The sequence below is a fragment of the Eleutherodactylus coqui genome, chromosome 8 (genome assembly GCF_035609145.1).
Source record: "Eleutherodactylus coqui strain aEleCoq1 chromosome 8, aEleCoq1.hap1, whole genome shotgun sequence".
In the NCBI taxonomy this organism is placed as follows: Eukaryota; Metazoa; Chordata; class Amphibia; order Anura; family Eleutherodactylidae; genus Eleutherodactylus; species Eleutherodactylus coqui.
In genome coordinates this window covers 124,501,998-124,522,803 of record NC_089844.1, presented here as the reverse complement: position 1 = coordinate 124,522,803, position 20,806 = coordinate 124,501,998, and the positions used below count along the sequence as shown (strand labels likewise).

The following is a 20,806-nucleotide window of genomic DNA, read 5'->3' as shown; positions in this document are numbered from 1 at the left end:
CCAAGTCTAGAATGCAAATCTTAAGATGTTGATGTCCAACGCTAGAATGCAATTCGAAGAGATAAGACCGATATCGGATGTTTCTGGGGTATGAACGGCAGCCAAATCCAGTTTCTGACCTTGAACTGCAAAGTAAGTCATGAATAAACCATTAGGTCAACTCCGTGATTGGGTAAAGTCTGAAAATGTGTGGTTCTCTTTACTTTCTCCACCTGTGTAACCACACTTTGCATTTCCAGACAAGGTATGGGAATGAAGACATTTTTCCGAGGAGGAATTAACAGGTGTGAAAACCCCTGCTAATCAGTGGCGAGAAACCCACAGCCACTTTTTACTGTGTACAGTGCTGTGATTGAGTATAAAATGAGGCCATGAAGAGCTTCGCTCAGTGGGAAGACCGAGGGAAGTTGGGTTTCTGATTACAGGTGAGGCTGCATGGCAGGTTGATGAATAGGACCCTCTGTCCTGGTTCAAGAAGAGGCCAACAGCAGAGGCAGACGAGTATGACAAGTGAACTGCCCACTTGTTTGCTGTGGATTTAAGGTAGCAATCCTGTGACATATTTTTGCTGCTATTTGCAGATTCAGAGCATGCAAGGGGAACTCGGGGCACCGAATTGACTCAGGCGTCTCAGAATTCCTCTCCTGTCTACTGATAATCCTGTTCTGATTTGCTGTGCCAACCACATGGCTTCAAAACTTGTGGGCTATTTATAACGCATCGTTTAGCATATTGCATTCATGGGCTATTACAACATTGTGATCGTGCTAAGTGGAACAGATCTTGACAGATTGCTCGGCGACTTATGACATGTATCTAAATGAAGAATTTAAGGCTTTCAAGTACATATTAGAAAGCAAAGTTCTCCATTGTAATATTTACTAGGCTGTTATTCTGATAATATGAAGATGCTGAGCAGGGGTGGGCTAAGAACTTAGAAAAGTTGGGTTCAATTTACTAGTAGCCGGGGCCAACACAAGTCAGCAGGGTCATCAAAATGTTATATGTAGCCACATTGGTGGTAGCTAGGGCCTAGGAAGATAGTATAGAAAATGTGTAAAATCGTGGTACTGGACCTTTAAATTATGCTGCCTTTCCCCTCTTCACCAGAGAATGTGGACTAGCCCCCATCACGTAGGGCATCCGTCATTCTATGCCAAAGTGTTGGAAGACCTACCCTTGTCTAATAATTTGAATTCGAACATATACTCTGTTAATATTGACTCAGGCTTAGCATATTTCCACCCTACACTGAGCCGCCGTAACTATTGGCCTCTGTTAAGAGGTGGGACATATTTGTAAGCAAGTAAACAGTTCTTGAAGTTGATGTGTTGGAAGCAGGAAAAATGGGCAAGCGTAAGGATTGGAGTTGCTTTGATAAAGGCCAAATTGTGACAGGTAAATGACTGGGTCAGAGCGTCTCCAAAACAGGTTTTGTAGGGTGTTACTGATATGTAGTGGTTGGTGCCTAAGAAAAATGGTCCTGGGTGACATGCACTTAAATCTCATTGATGTGTGTACGAAGTGAAGGTTAGGTGGTCTGGTTTGACCTCACAAAAGAGCTACTGTAGCACAAATTGTTAAAAATGTTAATGTTATCTTGCTGCCTATAGGAGTGTGTAGCCATTGATGGGTCAGTGTCCATACTAAGCCAAGTCCTCCTCTAAAAAGGCATACAATGGGCACGTAAGTAACATAATTGGACCATGAAGCTATGAAAGAAGGTGGCCTGGTCTGATGAACCATGTTTTCTTTTCCATCATATGGACGGACAGGTATGCGTGCATTGCTTACCTGTGGAAAAGGTGACACAAGATACGGTACAGGAAGAAGACAAGCCAGCGGAGGCATTGTGATGCGTTGGGCAATGTTCTGGGGAATACCTTGGGTCTTGGCATTCATGTGGCTGTTACTCTGACAGATACCACCTATCTAAATATTGTACAGACTATGTACACCCATTACGGCATTCCCTAATGGCACCGGCCTCTTTCATTAGGATAATGCACCCTGCCACACTGCAAAAATGATTCAGAAATAGTTTGAGGAACACAACAAAGAGTTCAAGGTATTGACATGGTCTCTGAATTCCCCAGATCTCAATCCAATTGAGCATCTGTAGGATGTGCTTAAAAACACAAGTTTGATCCATGGAAGTCCTTTAACTTACAGGACTTAGAGGATCTGCTGCTAACGTCTTGGTGTCAGATACTACAGGACACCTTCAGAGGTCTTGTGGAGTCCATTCTTTCATGGGTCAGAGCCGATTTCATGGCATAAAGGGGACCTAAACAATACTGGACGAGTAATTTTAATGTCATGGTTGATTGGTGTGTATATTCCCTTCATCATAAGGAACTATTACGTCATTAGTCCTCATCACTACATCACTAGCACCTCCATAGTCTCCTGTCTTTCAAAAATCATCCCACTCTCAAATATCAGGATTCACAAGTGTCCGGATTCACAAGTGTAGCTTGTTCTGCACTTGTAGAATAAATCAGTTAGAGCAGTTACACCACTAGTTCAATCGATTTGTAAGATGCTACTACTCGATCCTGGATCTAACTTTTTAAGACCTGTCATTTGAAAGATTACTGAACTAAATGTTCTCAACTTCAGAATATACCCAGGCAGTGACTTCTTCTACTTACAATTGCCATAGATTGAGATGCTGGCAACTTTGATGAGATCTGCCAACCATCTTTGTGGAAAGCTTAATTTATCCAGCAGGCTTAATTTTAACCTATCCCATTTCTTCCAAGATAAGTAGGTTAACAGACTATGCTCATAGCCTTAAGGTGCTCAGACATCCTCAATAGCTTTGTTTGGCCGAGTGTTCATATGTTACACAGAGGAATGGTAGAGAAAGCTACAGTAAGACAGCTCTGGCAGCAGCTTATCTCCAGAGAAGACAAAAGGCCAAGGCGTTGAAATTTAGCATGCCCGATTCTTCTCTTCACCCGACATCATTTATCAAGGGAGAGTCAAGAGGCCCCTATACACATGTGAAAGTTATCTAGTTGCACAGAAATGTCTAATGTGTATAGTGGCCATTACTCAAACCAAGCTAAGTCGGATCTTGTTGATTTTGTGCCAAATGAGGACATCTTCTGAGTGTGTACCAAAACCTATGTAGCCAGAGGTGTTTCTGCATTTTCTAAACTGGTTATCCTAAAATATAAGTTGCATTATAAAAAGAACAACTCCACTTCTGGTAAGCTCCTGGCACATGTCTGCGAATCTTATTAATAGCTATGCTTTGTGAGCCAACTTTCACTGGTCCTGTAATATATGAATATAATTGGAAGGCTTACTGCCATCAGCTCTTATTTCCTAAAATACTCCATGTTCCTGTGGGGATGCTGACAATAGACACCAGACTGGTGCGAAAGGGATGACTCTAATAACCAAAAAATGTCAAGATCCATGTTTTTGGCAACAATTTCTATATCATGTAATTGCCCAAAATCGGATCCACGATTCACCCCTTGCTAAAAAAGAACTCTGCTTCTAGCTCATCCTGCTGATGAGGTTACGTAACACCCTAAAATGTGACAGTTCAATTCCTTTACGACCACTATATATTAAGAGTGAATGAAACCCAACTCACCATAAGAATACGTCTATAGCTATCCCGATCAATACCCCATAACTTGAGATCTGTTTTCGCCTTGACAGTTGCAGCTCTTGGGGTGCCATAGATTAAAGCGAGTTCTCCGAAGCTTCCTCCTTCTCCAATGCTGGTGACCCACTCTCCATTCACGTAGACCTGAACAAAGAAAACAGATGAAAGGGTTAACAAGCAGGAAATTGTTTGCTTTTAGCTAATGTCTTCAGTTATCTTTAAACCTATTAATAATCTTTCTCTTATAAAATGAGGAAAAGAATAGGGGCGCAAACAATAGCTTAATAGTTTCCTCACTTGGTCACAAAAGCTTGACAACAGGCTTTGAGGATTGGGTTTCAGGACTTGCTGCTTTACTACAATGGTTGCATTTACCCCTGGGAATTTTCAGCTTCGGTGGCTCACTGGGCCTAGGTTATTTGCGTTCTGGAGTTGGACACTCACGGAATCGACAAGCAGAACTGTCACAACTCTGACCTTTTATTACACCTGTCAAACCTGAGAGCAAAAAGACGTGTTGATAGCCATAATGAGGGTGGTAGAGGAAACGCAACCCTGTGAATTGAAGAAGAGAGACTAAGGTGGCCTTTGATGAGACCTGGTCTTTGTTCTTTCAAGTCCATTTCTTTCTCCTAAACCGATTAAGCTCAAAATACTTGGGCTTCCAGCCTAATTTTTTTTGAAGCCAACCATCTCCTGGGAAAATTCTTGGGAAGCAAGCTATCACTCAATTTAGTTTATAACACAGCCATTGGAAAACAAGGGTTTAAAAAAAAAAACACACATACACAAAAAAACAACTGATTTTTCCCAGTTCTTGAAGGCTATCAATATTCAATTTATAAAGATCCGATAGAAGAGTTATAAAAAATTATTTTTGTGGCAATAAAATGATTGTCATTAGTTGTGCTTTATTTTGTAGGTCGAAAACTTTTTACATAGTTAATAGTACTTACTTTCTTACTGCTAGTGTATATCAATTACTGTAACTTTGGCCGAAAGAGTGGACTGTCAGACTTACGTACTTAGAATCTCAAGGGATGGACTGCCAGACTTGAGTACCTTGGGCCCAAAGGGATGGACCATCAGTATGGGGTAGCTTGGGCTTATACGGATGGGTTATCAGACTGGGGTACCTTGGGCCTAAATGGATAGGTCACCAGACTACAGTACCTTGGGCCTAAAGGCATGGACCATTAGTATTGAGTACCTTGGGCCTAAATGGATGGGTCACCAGACTACAGTACCTTGGGCCTAAAGGGATGGACCATCAGTATGGGGTACCTTGGGCCTAAATGGATGGGTCACCAGACTACAGTACCTTGAGCCTAACGCGAGGGATCATCAGATTGGGGTACCCTAGTTTATCAGAGTAAATATATCTAAAGATCCACTCTACATCCATGCAGAACACGCATATTTAAAAAAAGAAAACATTATATACCCTTGTAATCATGACGCACGTCATTTCATTAACAGAAATTACTAGGCTCAAAACATTAGCCCAACAGAGAGCCAGTCAAACAACAAAAGGAAGTCATGTATTAATAAAAAATATATATGACTTGAATGTATAACAATCTCTTCTGTCAGTAGATGCTGTATTTCAGCAACCCTGCTTGGCATTCTTTTATCACTCAGTGGTGTCCAAAGTATGACCGTTAACTTTGGAACTCTCCTTTGGCAATGGCAACCAATGCCAATTACCTTCTACCTCTCCTTAAGTGAGGCTATAAATAAAATTCGGCTGACAGGTATTTCTCCTGATCTCCCTATACATATACACACTTGGCTGGGCTTGACATGCATGTTTTCTCAATAGGGAGTATGCTGCTGCCAGATTCCTCTGGCGGTGGCTTATCTCCCTTGAGAGCAAAAAGGTTAGGCATGTTAAATTCAACATGTGTGATCCTTTTTCTTCCCCGGACACCTGCTAAATGAACATCAGTTAAAAAGTCTAATACACATTAGATAGTTGGCCGGGCCCACTCAAATCAACAGGTTCGACCGACTTTAGTTTAATAGGTATTGCTACTTTTAATGCTTTTTACATGCTAAAGGTTCAAAGTCACTATTAGTAAAAATTAAGTATATAGGAAAATATGTACATGAAATACTAATTTGTTTAGCAGACATGCTCAGATTTCACTTAAAAAATAAGTAGCTTAGGACATTCACTAATCTCAATGACACCCAAAATATTTGGGGTCAGCCAGAAAATTGCCCCAGGCTTTGACACATTCCAGGAGTTAAAATATCTGAAGGGATAACAAAGAAAAATGGAAATTTACAAAATGACAGATATTTATTTTGGGTACAAGGAAGTATACTGTGCCCTCATCAAGTCAAGCACTAAAGCAGTCTCAGGTGAGTGTAGTCCATTCTAAGCCGGAGCTGAGAATTTGGGCAGTTTTTAAATACTATTCCAGGAATTCCTGAGATGAATCAATGAATACTCCCTTTCGCCTAAGCTGAGAAAGAAATACATGAAAAATAAATTCCCAAACGAACATGATGTTAAAGGACTTGATGAAATGCAGTGTCTGGAGTCTGTACTTCATGAAGTCACTCACCCAACTTGACCATAGACAGAAGTAGCAAAAGTTAAAACAAAGCAACCTCCTGCATAGAAGTGGGAAGTGATAAAAGACACATTACATTCTGCGAGCTCTTAAGGTCGTTAGTAGGACATGTAAGATGGAATCTCAAGTAACCACAACTACTATGGGTGGTCATTGTGGACATCTACTGTATAAGAGTTGGCGCTCCACCTATCCCATATAGAGGTGAACAGGGGAAGCAGAGCACTTAACATGGTAGAAGAGTTGTCAAGACAGGATACATTTGATGTTTTTATATTGTCCCAATGCTGGATATTAATGATCGTTAGAAGGTTTGGCACAACCAACCGCAATATTTTATACGGTATGTATATATAAAGTGGGGGAAAAAATGGTTTCAGCACCGGAAAGTTCATAAAAAGTAGAAGTTTATTCAAACAGTTTGAAATCGTCCAGGAACACAACTAGAGGATAGCTACGCATTTCAGGATGACTCCATACAGCCCTTCATCATGGAGTCAGTCATGCCATGTGTCAGCTTGGTAAAATGAAAAATGTTTAGTACCGTGTTTGCCAGTAGAGCAAAGCGTGATTGTTCTCAGCAAGAGAAACTAAGTAATCTTGTAGATATGATACCTTTTACCCCTTTCCAATCCACTGTCTGACGTCTAAAGACATTCTGATTGAAGGCTGTACAGTTTCCGATGTCAGAAGACGTCCGGCAGGGTATTCTTACTGTTGTCAGGGGGCCTCTCCAGCATGTCCAATACCACAATACTGGCTCTAGCCAGCAGATGGTGCCATTGTATAATGGCAGAAAGAGAAAACCCCCTAGGAAACCCTGAATCCAAAATTGGATTGCAAAGTGTTAATGGCTAACAAAAATACATGATGTTATAGCAAGCTTTCGAACCTACTGCCTATATGCCTGAGGAAGAATCCTGAGTAGGTTTGAAAGCTCACTATTACATCATGTATTTTTGTTAGCCACATTAAAAGGTATCATATCTACAAGATCACTTGGTTTCTCTTACTGAGAACAATCACATGAGTCAGCCTGAAACGCGTTGTTATTCCCTAAATTAGTTCCTGGATTATTTTAAACTAGGTTTGAATAAACTGGCAGTTTTACTGAAGATTTCCGGTGCTGGAGCCAAAAATAGGTTTTCTTTTTCCACACTGGAGCTGCAGTATTTGAGGTTGCTTTGCATCGGGGTAAGTGTATCTGAGTATGAACAAGTCCATGTAGGGGTGAGCTGTTTCTAATACACTTTCTCTCAATTTGTATGTAGAAAAAGTGGTCAGACTTCTTTTTGGGATGCATATATCTTTCCTGATGGTGACAAGTCAAAAACTTTCCCAAACTTTTTTTTTTCTTGCAGCAGCCACTATACAATATGATATTCATGTATACAGTCAAGGCTTGATGCATAAAATGTGTCCTAAGGAAAATATAATTCAGTGTTGGTCATAGCAACCAGATTCTAACTTTTACATTTCTTATGCAAGAAGCTCACAGACCTTGTAACCAAAACAGGCAAAAATTTATAGCTGTCTGGCACTAATTTATGAGGGCACCATGGCTGCCTCTATTAGGGCATTGTGCCTAACTCTATTAGGAAACACTGTGACTGTCATTATGAGGCTTTCAGCCAGGAATTATGGGGCAAGGTTGGAATATTTGAGCTTATACAATATATGAAATACTTTACTTACTAATTCGATGTTATTAAAAATTCAAGCAGTGGTTCCCTTCCAAAAAGGCTACATGTTTTCCATCAGGACTACTATTAGAAGTATCTGGTTCTAAAGATCTAGGAGCCTTGAGTTCTACATCTATTGCCATAAGACATTGGGGGGATAATAGGCTGAACTGGATTGACATATGTCTTTTTCAGCCTTACATACCATGTTAAGTCTAGCACTTCAAATGCCGGTCTTACTATGATTTCAGCTGGCACATAATGCACCTAATATGCGAAGAGGCGTACACCTCGTCATATATTGCACCTACACAGAGATCTTCACCAGCTAGGACCTGGAGTAGATTTCTGGTAAAATTTAGGTCAGCTTCTGGCGTAAATTATACATAAATGTGTCAGTCCTGGGCGCTCCCTGCCAACAAGCAACACCGCTTTTTTGGAAAAGTGGGGTAAAGTGGCATACAAATTAACAAATAGCAAAATTTTAGTGTAAGCTGGGCTTGCGCCAAAACTTGCGACTTTTTTTCTGTGTCCAAAAAAGATAAATAATCCCTTTTCTTGCTATATCTGACAAAAGTGTGTGTACTAAATTTTATCTAGAATTGCGGCAAATAGCCGCCTACTTTTGGTGTAATTTTTGGCATAAACTAAGGTAAATAAAGGGTAATCTTATACTGTGATAAATCTGGGGCATTTAAGACTAGTCTAAGTTTGCACTTGCTAACTGTGAGGGCTTATTCGCATGTCCGTATATTGGCCGGGTTTCTGCAGGGGGAGGAGGCGGGTTGGTCCGGGAGCAGTGCACTGAGCTCCCGCCCCCTTTAAGCCCCTTGCCACTATTTGCAATGGGAGGGCGCAGAACTTAGCTCCGCCGGCATCCCGCCCCTCCCATTGCAAACAGTGGTGAGGGGCGAAGAGGGAGCTCAATGCACTGCTCCCGGCCAAACCCGACTCCTCCCCCTGCAGAAAGGGACACCGTAGATAGTTGGGGCGTGAAAACCCGGCCGATATACAGACGTGTGAAAAAGCCCTTATGTCTTATACACACCACCGAGAAACTCACAGGAGTTGTGTGTGATAAGCAGAAATGAAATCCATTCTTTTGATTGTTTTTTTTTTCAGTTTTATTTCCGCTACCGCACTTGCCTGTGTGAATGTAGCCTTAGAAAGTATTAGTACATAAGTACATTTCTGAAACGGAATGGGGGGGGGGGGGGGGGACTAATGTTGAATTTTTGACATCCGATTGGTAAGTAGAATACTAGCATTAAACGCTTTTTTTTTTTTTAAATCTCAGAAAACTTTTTTAAAAGTAGTGAAGTACGGTTAAAGTTAAATGCCATAATGACTTCATTCTTTTCAACATCTTCCTTCCCACAAAAAACTAAATCCTGTCCCAGGGTAGGATTCTGCACCACTTCTGACGTAGCTATCCCTTTGTGGTCAGCCACATGAAGGCCGCTGTTGGTTGTAGATAAGCTATGATCCTCACACGCACTCTGTATTAGAACGGCTACTGTCCTGAAGCTACGCCGCTCTCCCAGATCTTATCAGCCCTGATTGTATCAGCAATCACTAGGACCTTAATGTTCAGTAATGAGCCAATATAAACTGAGAAGAGTGATGTTTGCACTGTAAATGCTTTTCCCTTTTAGCCCAAGCTTTGGGTTTGTGTAGGGACGGCCTTCATGTGGCTGCGGCCATTCCTGAGGTCACAAGTAACACCGGTCTGTTTGCGTATTCAGCAAGGGAGCGAGCCGCCAGCGGAGTCCCCGGCATCTTTATGCATCCTAACAAGTGCTTCTTTCAAGTGGTTGAGGAAGCACACACTCATCCACTAACACATCTCCTTCACACGTCCTTTCATCCAGATGTGCCAACAGATACAGGACAGTAAGGCTGTGACACATCTAGGATTGGATCAGCCAGACCGGAGTGTATCAGCTGCTGCCGAACTACAATTCCCAGCAGGATCTTCAATACAAGTTTAAGTGATCTTGAGTCTTTTTTCAAACTTACTGACGATATATTGTAAGGGTCCGTTTACACCAAACGATTATGGTTTAAGCAAGCGAATAGCGCCAGAGTTCGCTTGTGCGGCCTGTTTATATATTGGCTCATAGAAACGAGAAATCCAGTTGTTTGCATTCGCTGCATAATCGCGGCTTCAGATTAGAGTATGAGCAAATATGCTTGCCTCAGCGCAATGTATTTGCGCAGTGCACGAAGCTGATCGTATCGTCGCGTAGTACTGTACATTTTGTGCATGCATGGCACACTCCTAGGGCACACCCCACGGCACATGTGCATGAAACACACCCCTACCCTGGTTTAAAAGGCTATTTAGGTTAATGGGGTCCAGAAGTGTTCTTCCTTCCACGGAGTTACGCAGCGTATAGCGCATTTGCACGCGCATTGGGGCTCTTGGAAATGCACAGGAAAATAGAGCAAGTCCTATTTTATTTTGTGTGCGAACGAAACGTGCATAAAAAGAGCTACTGAGAACGAACCCATTGACATCAATTAGTTCTAGTCTCTGCGTATTGCGTGCGTATATTTTGTGCGGGGCGGTCCTCCTCTGGGGGCACGCATTATCCCTGGTGACACTGTTCTCTTTCACCATCGCACTACCGCAGAGCCCCTAGACGTTCCTCCACCGAATAGGACCAGAAACTGGTTACCAATGGCGTCATGGTCTGGCCATATTCCCGCTCCATTAAGTTTTGCTCTTCTCTCCCGAAAGGCTTGACGTATTATTGCCTTGTCCTAAGACCCCGTCCTGCTGAGAAGGACCGGATCTCAACAGAGACAGATATAATCTGTGGTGAGAGACTTTGCTGTTTATTTTGCAATACTTTCACCAGTTGTGCCTAAGAACACTTTAAACTACTGCACCTTGTTAAAGAGACAGCGCCCCCAACCATTTCAGAGAATTGGTGCACATTGCAATTAAGTTCTTCCAGCAAAGAGTTGTGGAATCGACATGCCTTTTGTTCAGCCATGTCTTACGAGTAGCATGAATCATAAGCCTGGGGTGCACCGCAACCTTGTTTTCGGGTAAGACAGACTCCATTTACGACCCCAAAGGTACGGTAGGCCCATGTCCTGCGCTCTCTGTAGGCTGCTTCACCAGCCCAGCCCTTCCTGTCCCCACCGTTAGGCCCAATGTCCATGGGCGGATCAGATTTGCGGAATCAACGTAGGTCACCAGTACGGAAGATCTGCAAATCAAGCCACCCATAGGGAAGCACGGGTGTCCGCACATGAATTAACCCCTTGAGTGGTTTCCTACCACCCTGTCGTGCCCACCAGGGCAGGTTTTTTAAAAGGGTCTAATCATTGAATTTCAACTAATTTTGCAGTTGCGTCTCAAGAGCCATAACTTTTTCATTTTTCCATTGACATGGCCATATAAGGGCTTGTTTTTTGCGGGACAAGTTGTGATTTTTTAAACAGGGGGGAGGAAAAAAAAAATGGTGAAAAAAGAAAAAAAGTGGCCATGTCATTAAGGGGTTAAATAATGTATTAACTTCCTTCTCTGGGTCATTACGACGCATGGATACCACATGTGTGATTGTATTTTTGATTTCTTTACAAAGTAAAGGGAGACAAGTGTTTTTATTATTTTTTTTAATAATTTTTTAACTTTTTTTTTTTAAATTTTTTTTTTGTCCCTTTAGGGGACTTCCACAGGGACCCATCAGGACCCCTGATCACATTCCGGGGGTCCGATGGTGACAGCCCTTTACATGCTGCAGTGACAGCCCTTTACATGCTGCAGTCACATAGACTGCAGCATGTAAAGGGTTAACACAGCAGAGATCGGAGGTTTTCTCTGATCTCTGCTGTAAGAGCTAGTACCTAGCTGTCCTCTGACAGCTAACAACCAGCTCTCCCTGCCACAGAGACCATCGGCTTGCTTCTGACAAGCTGATGGTCTCTATGGCAACCTGTAAACAAACCAGGAGATTGCCGACATATCGGCAATATCTTCTGCTGGTTTTTCAAAGCCCTTGCTTTGTTCTCTCTGGGTCTGTGCAGGCAGAGCACACTGTCACAGCTTGTGGCATTGTGCTCTGCAGCTCCCATAGTGATACATAGCCCGGAAATCTTCCGGGGTATATCACTATGGGCAGTGGAGCTCGTCCCGGAAAATTTCCGGGCGTGCCACTCAAGGGGTTAAAGCATGCGGATTTGTTTTGCGGACATTTTGGTCCAGAAAACAAATCACAGACTGCTCCTTTTGAATGTGGGTCACGCATGGCCGGCTCCCATTGAAGTAAATGGAAGCCATCCGATCCGCGGGTCTTCCGCAATTGAATTGCAGACAGGCAGCAGATTCCGCGGGAAAGCAGGAGTTTGAAAAAAAAGAACTACACTGGCCAAGTGCAGCGGCACACCCGACGGCGCTTCCGCACACACCCGCAGTGTAGAAAATAGAAAACCCGGACGGGTAAGCAGTGTCCTTGACCACGGGCCTTAGCCTAAGGCCGCCTGCAGACGGGCGGGTCGGATCCGGCAGCGAGGATTCTCGCCGTGGAACCCGACCCGAGCGCCTGCAGAGAGCAGCGCGTACTTACCCGCGCCTGCGTCTCCGGCCGTTTGATGTGCCGGCTTGCCGGGCAGCCGGCGCATGCGCAGAGCGGAGCTGGCGGCCGGGCAGTGACGTTTCTGTGCGGGGCTCACAGAGAAATAGAACATGCCGCGGTTTGTTTGCCGCGCGAGATTTCGCGCAGACAAACTGTGCCCGTCTGCCTAGGATTGCGTTTGCCAACGCAATCCTATGGCAGCTTCCAGGGGCGGAAATTCAGAGGGAAATCCCACACAAAATCGCGATTTCGTGGTAAATTGCGATTTTGCACGATCGCGATTTTAACATTACAAGTCCCATAGACTCCTGCAGAAGAAAAAAACGCTGCGAATTTTGCATTGAAAAAAAAAACCTGTAGTGGGTAGTCACCCTAATACTGTAACTTTCCCTGGCAACTGTAGCTGATTTCCAGGCGTTTCAGCTTCTGGACTCACAGCGATCATGTGATCACCAATGGGTCCTCCCTTAGAAAAAAAAAATTCTACGCAGAACATGAAAACAGTCATGAACAATAACCAAAGTTTAGTTTTATTTAGTTTTTTTAACATACGGTGACCATTTTTACAAAGATGACACAGAATATGTCACCATATTGTCACCTTTGAAGAATCCCTCCAACAGCTAAAGCTCTGTTCATATCCTGAGTTGGATCCCCCGGCGCACATCCATCCTAAGATTCTCTCCTAGGGTTGCAGTTGGACGCCACCGATTGTTACAGGTTGCACCCCATGTCTCTGCCTGCCCCCAGGGCTCTGACTGTAGGGCTTGTGTATGCTTCTGCTCCCTCTATTAAAGGGCCAGCGCGCACTCCCTAATCCTGTTTTCCATCAATCAACAGCCATCTCCTGCTATATTAGGCATTCTCCCTTCATGAACAATGCCTAAGCAATTTGGTCTCATTAACCATTTATGGCAAAGTCGTGTTTGTGTATTTTCTGACACTTGCCTGACTCTGACTACCCTGACTTCTGTGCTCCATGAACTTGGCTTTGTTATCACTTGCTGTCTGCCCTCACCTTCAGCTTGGACCTCATTAACACACCTGTATTCCTGCAAGACTCCTGTTCAGACCTTCCGGTAGCCACATTACCGGGACTATCTGTGTGTAGTGGCTTGGGAACCCGCAGCATAGTCAGTATCCCATTAGAGAGCGTGAAAATCGGGGTTCCCCAGGTGCTGCCACCTCTACAGCCTAAAGCCAAACTGGTGTGGCAGGGCGGATCCACATCCGTCTGCTTGACCGATTCGCACCGAGGCAGGACGGAAGCCGGACAGACCCTATTGCAATAAATGGGGTTCGTTCGGCGCTACTTGGTTCCATCATAGGATGGATTCGTTCACTGCAGAAAGTTAGAAAACCGGAACGCAGACGTGAACAGAGCCTTACAGCAAACTGCGACATTCTCAGCAGGTACTGTTAATGGTAGAGTACCAACGGTCACTTATTGATTTCCCCTTTCCTGTAAAACTCCTGTCTGCGGCTGCAGTTGGTACTAATAAAATAATCTGTGTGATCTCTGCTGCCGGGATCCATGTTCTGCACTGTAGACATAGACTCAGCGTGTCATCACTTCTGTTCAGTTGCTCTACCATGGGTCTAGGCAGAAAGACAGGTCTAGTAGATGTGTGATGTGTTAATGTCAGATACGTTCCATGGTATGGAACGTGAAGCTGGCTCAACTCCTAGATAATGCTACTGCCTAAAATATTACATAACAGAACATCACCGAGCAGGAGACACCCAACATGAGCCAGATGCACTGTCAGGGCATGCCGGGATTTACAGCTCCATCCGCAGTGCCAAGGGTTGCAGATGTATTGGTGTGTGTGTGTGTGTGTGTGTGATATGTATATATATATATATATATATATATATATCAGCTATTACAATAAAACCACTGAGAGGTTAAAGGGAATCTGTCAGCTGGACCATGCTCTCTAAACTGCAGGCATCATGTTGTAGAGCCGGAGGAGCTGAGTAGATTGATATATAGTTTTATAGGAAAGATTCAGAATAACTTTGTTCATTTAACCCTTTCCAATCCACTGTCTGACGTCTGAAGACATTATGATTTAAGGCTGTACAGCTCCGATGTTGGAAGACGTCCGTCGGGGTTCTCTTACTGTATATCACCAGCCTCTCTGCTGTCAGAGCCTATCTAATGTGTCACCTCATGCAGTACTGGATTTGGCCAGCAGATAGCGCCGTTGTATAATGGCAGAAAAATAGTAAGCCCCCTAGGAAAACCAGAATATGAATTGGATTGGAAAGGGTTAAACTTCTGATCATTCTGAGCGGAACAGTCCAGTGGGTGGTCCTATCAGTGATTGGCAGTTACCCCTGTATACAGGCTCTATGACCTCATGCTTGTAGTTTGGACAGCGTGTTCGAGCAGACAGATTCCCTTTAAGTGAGTAACAATGATCATCTCATGAGAATGGCACCTATTAGGGGTGGGAAAGGCAACCAGTGAATGGCAACATGATTATGGGCGCCTGAAGCTCACTAACCCTTTGCCGATTTTGGGTATACATGTACGCCCTCCTGTGTCAGGGTTAGTAGAGAGCCAGATTGTAAGCCAATCCAGCTCCATACACAGCTGTCTGCAACAGCTGCGATCATCGATAACGCTGATCGAAGCTGTTAATCCTTTAAACACAGCTGTCAATTGTGATAGCAGCATTTAAATGCCCCGTATAGAATTGAAGAGTCCCAAACAGCCCTCAGGTGATAAGATCATGAGGTGCCATTCGGTTGTCGTGGAAGCTGAGAGCCTTCTGACGGGCCCCGTGTATTTCTGTCTGTGAGGATGCATTAGTACTGAAGTATTGCAGTATATGTTATAAGTGCGGAAACAATCACAAGTTCAAGTCCCCTATTGGGACTTTTTTAAAAAAATGCAAAAATAAGTGGAAAATAAAGAGTTTTACCACTTTAAAAATTAAAGGGTATGAAAAAAACCCAAAACATGTTTGGTCCGTAAAATTCTGATCTATTTATCTTGCAGGGTAAACATCAGCAGAAAAAAAAATCACAACGCAAGTCGTATTGTCTCCAAGAAAAATGTGATATAAAGAGATCACAAAAGTGGTATGTACTCCAAACGTTGTACCAATAGAAACCACAGGTCGTCTTGCAAAAAACAAGCCCTTACGTAAGCCTATAGATTGATAGATTTAAAAGGTATGGCGGTCAGAAGATGGCGACAGATTAAAAAAATACATATTTTTTGAAAATATATTTTATTTTTTCAAATTAGTACAGCAAAAACAAAACTAAATGAATTTGTTATCTTCGTGATCGCACTGATCCACAGGACAAAGTTATCATGCCATTTTTGGTGCAGTGTGTATGCCGTAAAAACTCTACCCACCCAAAGATGGAGAAATTGTTTTTTTTTCTTTCCATTTCACTCTGCTTAAAAATTCTAAAAAAATGTTCAGTACATTATATGGTACAATAAATAGTACCACTGAAAAATACAACTTGTCTCGCAATAGACAAGGCCTTAGACGCTACATCAACGGAAAAATAAAAGAGTTATGATCTTTGGAAAGTGGGGAGGAGAAACCAAAATAGAAAAAAGGGTCGTGCCCTAAGGCAGTGGTCCCCAACCTTTTTCCCTCCAGGGGCCGCCTTCAAGCAAGAAGATTTTTCCATGGCCCGGCAGGGTGGGGTGGGGCTTTGGTCATATGGGGGCGGGGTTATGCAGCGCTATACAACAAACAGCGCTGTAGACCGGGGGGTGCTGCTGGGACCACTCTGCTGCCCTGCTACACTCCCTGGCACCCTCTGATATGCGCTCACCGGATCCGAAGCACTGTCCGTGTGGCCATGTACCCACTGCGCTGCAAGAACTCTAGGGACCCCGTCAGTTCTGACGGCGTGGTTCCTGAGGTCCCCGCGATGCTCTCCGCTCCCGCGCGCTCACTGCTGTGCTGGCGAGCCCCCACCCCTGCCACCGGTAGTACACAGCAGCACACGATGCAGCGTGTCCTCCCTGCCGCAGTACTAACCAATCGGAAGCTAGGGGGCGTTCACTCCAAAGTCCGCTCAGCCCCTAGCTTCCAGTGACGTGACATCAAGGTACAACAGTACCGTGTTGGTCTGCGGCGCCGCGGACCGGCAAAGAAACCCTAACGGCCCGGGCCCGGTCCGCGGACCGGTGGTTGGGGACCCCTGCCCTGAGGGGTTCAGTGTCATTGTTCTCAATACGAGAAACCAAGTGATCTTGTAGATATGATACCTTTTAATGGCTAACAAAAATACATGATGTTATAGTGAGCTTTCAAAGCTACTCAGGGTTCGGGTTCGTAAGGGTAGGGAGTAGAGATGAGTGAACGTACTCGTTTCGAGTACTTACGCACCCGAGTACCGCCATTTTCGAGTACTTCAGTACTCGGGTGAAAAGATTCGGGGGGCGCCGGGGGGCGGGGAGAGGCGTGGCGGTGCGGGGGGTAGCAGCGGGGAACAGGGGGGAGCCCTCTCTCTCCCTCTCCCCCCCACTCCCCACTGCTACCCCCCGTGCCGCCACGGCGCCCCCCGAATTTTTTCGCCCGAGTACGGAAGTACTCGGAAATCGCGGTATTCGGGCGAAAAAGGGGCGTGGCCGAGCACGTTCGCTCATCTCTAGTAGGGAGCGAAGGCTAGCTAACCGGATCTGATCTCACAGAAGAGCTACTGTAGAACAAACCAGACCGGTCAGAAGCACATGATTTCCAGTGCCAAAAACACCTACAAGGGGCACGTGAGCATCAGAACTGGACAAGCAAGCAATGGAAGAAGGAGGCCTGGTCTGATGAATGGTTGGATGGCCAGGTGCATGTGTGTCACTTACCCGAGAAAGGGCACTGAAAAGAAGAACTAAGGGTACAAGACACTGGCGCAGGCAGTGTGATAGTTTGGACAATGTTGCTGGGAAACCTTGGGTCCTGACATTCATGTGGATGTTACCCTGACAAGCAACAGGGATTTCTTTAACAGGGGTTCGCCTGGGTTCTTAAGGACAAATGTGAGTGCCCATTATGGCACCTTCTCCACAACACAACATGTCAATGCTATGATCGTAATGTTAACAGCCGCCTGATTTTTTTTTAATATACTGATGAGATATTTATGGAACTGGAGGAACACATACTCCTCTATGTTCTGGGACAACTATTCAGTCCATTTACACATAGTGATTATCGTAAAGACCTGTTGTCACATGAATAGCTGTGGCACTCTTAGAAAAGAGCTTCACATATGATATCTCTACAAACGACACATCAGAACAGTCTACAATATGGTGGTTTCTGTGAATCTGAGAGCTGGGCAATAAAGAAATGGTTCGATTAACACATTTCTATGAACTTTAGCGTGCTTGAAAGACTTGGGCAAAAGCGAAGTCAACAATTGGATTTTCGTAATGAAGCAAAACCTTCCACTAAATGATCTCACTGATGTTTTATGTAATTTTGTGCATAATACGAGAATGCCCTGTCTATCAGAAAAGGCACACATTTAGAGAAAAAAAAGGAACAAGCTGATTGAGACAAACACAGAAATCATCAAGAAGCCTAAAGACTCAGGGCTCATGCACACAGATGATATTCACAAACGGGTTCCTACCGATCGTGATATGGACCGAACTTCTACTGGAAAAGACCCCAATCATTTGAGTGGGTTCATGCACACGAGCGATATTTCACTTAAACCGATGGTTCGAGTTTCAAAAATCTCTGAATATTCAATTTTACTGCGTGTCTCACACGAAAATAGGACTTGTAATGTGCGGTGTGATGGGTTGTCCATGTGCTGTCCGATGAGGATTGTGCTTGAGAATCTCAGGTGCAACTCACAATCATCTATGTGCATATAGTCTAAAGCAAAGACAGGGCATTGAGGGGACCATTATTCATATGGTCATCAAGAAAGCTTGGCACTAAATAATAACTGGATTATAATGACTAGGTTGTAACTATAATTTGTCCATAAGTTATAGAGATTTTCTTGGGACACTGATGAACCTGCTTTGTGCAACCTCCCATGATACAATCTTATTGGTCATGGGTTTTACAAAGAGATTGTACACATAAGATTGCATCTTCCTGGCACTTTCCAAATACATGTTACCAAGGATACTGTCACGATGCCACCAACACCACTGAGCTCTGGGTGCATGAGCGGGTCCGACGTGATGCCACGGCATCTGCACCGGACTATGTGATGCACTTGCTGGCACACCTGCACTGACCCTTCCTTTATAGCACTGATAGGCTGGCTAAACTGTCTATCACCTCAGTCTATCAGTGTCCTTCTTAGGCTATTTATACCGATTCCCCTTGACAAAGGATGTGGTAATACATTGTTTTCAGGTCCTTCCTCAGTGGTTGGAATGTATTTTCCCTGGTGCTTCTGAGTACTTCTTTCATGCCTTCCCATATGCACTTTGGACTATGTCTGTTGTTTGCTCTCTCTGGAATTACTTTTGTCGCTCTCATAGTCTGACATTCGTTTATTTATTTCACTATGTCCACTATTTCACTATGTTCATTATGAACCACCCTGCCCTTTCCCTCCATATTACAACTAGGGACGAGTAGGAAATCCATTTAGATTCCAGCCGCGGTGTCGCTCTTTTTGGGGTGGGTGCTCCACTTCATTTGTAGGTCCATTCAGGGGCAAATCTAATGAAAGATTCTAGGCCTTCCTTTGTTACCACCATCAATGGTTTTTTGCTTATCTAGCAACCAGAATTTTCCTGTGTTTTGTACATCATTCAGTTTGTCCCATCTATAGCCCAGTATTTGTTGTTGGGTTTCCTGAAATTGCACTGGATGGACGTGAAAGCTAGTTACTGTATCTGCACTCATCAGACCAAAACTAAACTTTTTCTGCTCCGATGTGACCTCAACACCCTTTCCATCCATGTTATCACCAATGGGCCACAGGCAACAGAGGAATCCTTTCCTCTGACTGTAATAACCAGTTCTTAATATGTTCATTTTCCCTATTTGGTGATACGGTCTGCAAAATCAATCTTTGAACTAGAAAAGATCTTATGCTACAACTTAAATCTCTAGGACTGTTTTTTTACCACATCGATCAGTACTCCAAAAACACATCGAACAGTACCAATTGACACTAGAGGTCACATCAGGTACTAGATTCTCATGGCCAACTCTCAAAGGATATATAGACCTATATCCCTACATGGCACTATTTGTACATTTACTTTAGAATCTTGAGATTTTGTGTGTTTTAACTTCCATATCTCATTTTTTTAGTACGATTTCAGCTGGCAATTTCTCGTAATGCCATCTAGTCTAGTTTCCTAATTGTGACTTGTATATGAAAAAAAAAAGAAAAGATTACAGTAGTCAAAGTGCAGTATTACTCATCGGGCTGAGTGTGACCCATTGTCTCTTCTGCATAACTGAAAGGGGTTACATACAGAACAGATTAGTAATATCCTTGCTTAGAGCAGGGAGGGTTTTGGCAGAGGAAATTGTCCATGGTTATTGCCGTACCCACTCAGCAGAAATGAGCCACAAATTACTAATAAACAAGTTCCCTTCAGTGCTAATGTCCCCCTCAGGTGCATTCCATCCCGGTGGCCTCCTCACCGCTGAGATATATCCCTGGAGGTTCTATTACTTAACTGAAGGTAAAGTGATATCCTCTTTGTTATGGAGTTAAGACCGATAGACAGACTGCATCATTAGTAAAACACAGGGACTTAACACCATTTACTGATTCTCAGGAACCCTTTTAGAGCTTGTTAAATCATTAGTCAATAGTTTGTCCCTTTCTGAGGGCGCTGTGTTTGAACAACAGGAATTAGTTACGGAATACTTGTCTTAGAATAATATCACTGCGGTAGCTGAAAAAAATCTATCTGCTGCTCAGTCTGTGTATAAAGTGAGAAAAAGTAAAAAAAAAATACTCGGCCTGGTTAAGATGGCATCAAGATTAAAGGAGGGAACCACTACCAAGAGATCGGCTGATACGTCTTAGATCAAGACCATAGTTTTGGAATAAACATGGTCACGCCGCTGCCAATTTTCAAGAAAAACATGCAAATCCCCTAAGGGCAACTTTGTGATTTCCTTTACTGGAAATTCTCCATTTATCTCCGTTGTGCTTTGCTTAAGTTGCCCAAGGTTGTTTTAGTAAGTCACTGCGATTTTCTGAATGATTTTTAAAGGGGTTGTCCAATTGTAAACTAATGAGGGCTTGTACTTAGGACACATCATCAAAAGTAAATTGGCGAGCGTCCCTTACCAGGGCCCGCCACCAATCAGATGCTGTCTGGGCCGGTAAGCTCATGCACTGAGGTGA

At 43.7% G+C, this 20,806-nt stretch overlaps 1 protein-coding gene across 1 annotated transcript in view; it reads right to left on the bottom strand.

The window, feature by feature from the left end:
• PRKAR1B (protein kinase cAMP-dependent type I regulatory subunit beta) overlaps positions 1-20,806 on the bottom strand; it is a 186,003-nt gene that overhangs the window by 48,058 nt on the left and 117,139 nt on the right. Inside the window, exon 7 of the mRNA XM_066576368.1 lies at positions 3,614-3,772. Coding sequence (XP_066432465.1) covers positions 3,614-3,772 — 159 coding nt within the window. The remainder of the gene's footprint in view (positions 1-3,613; positions 3,773-20,806) is intronic.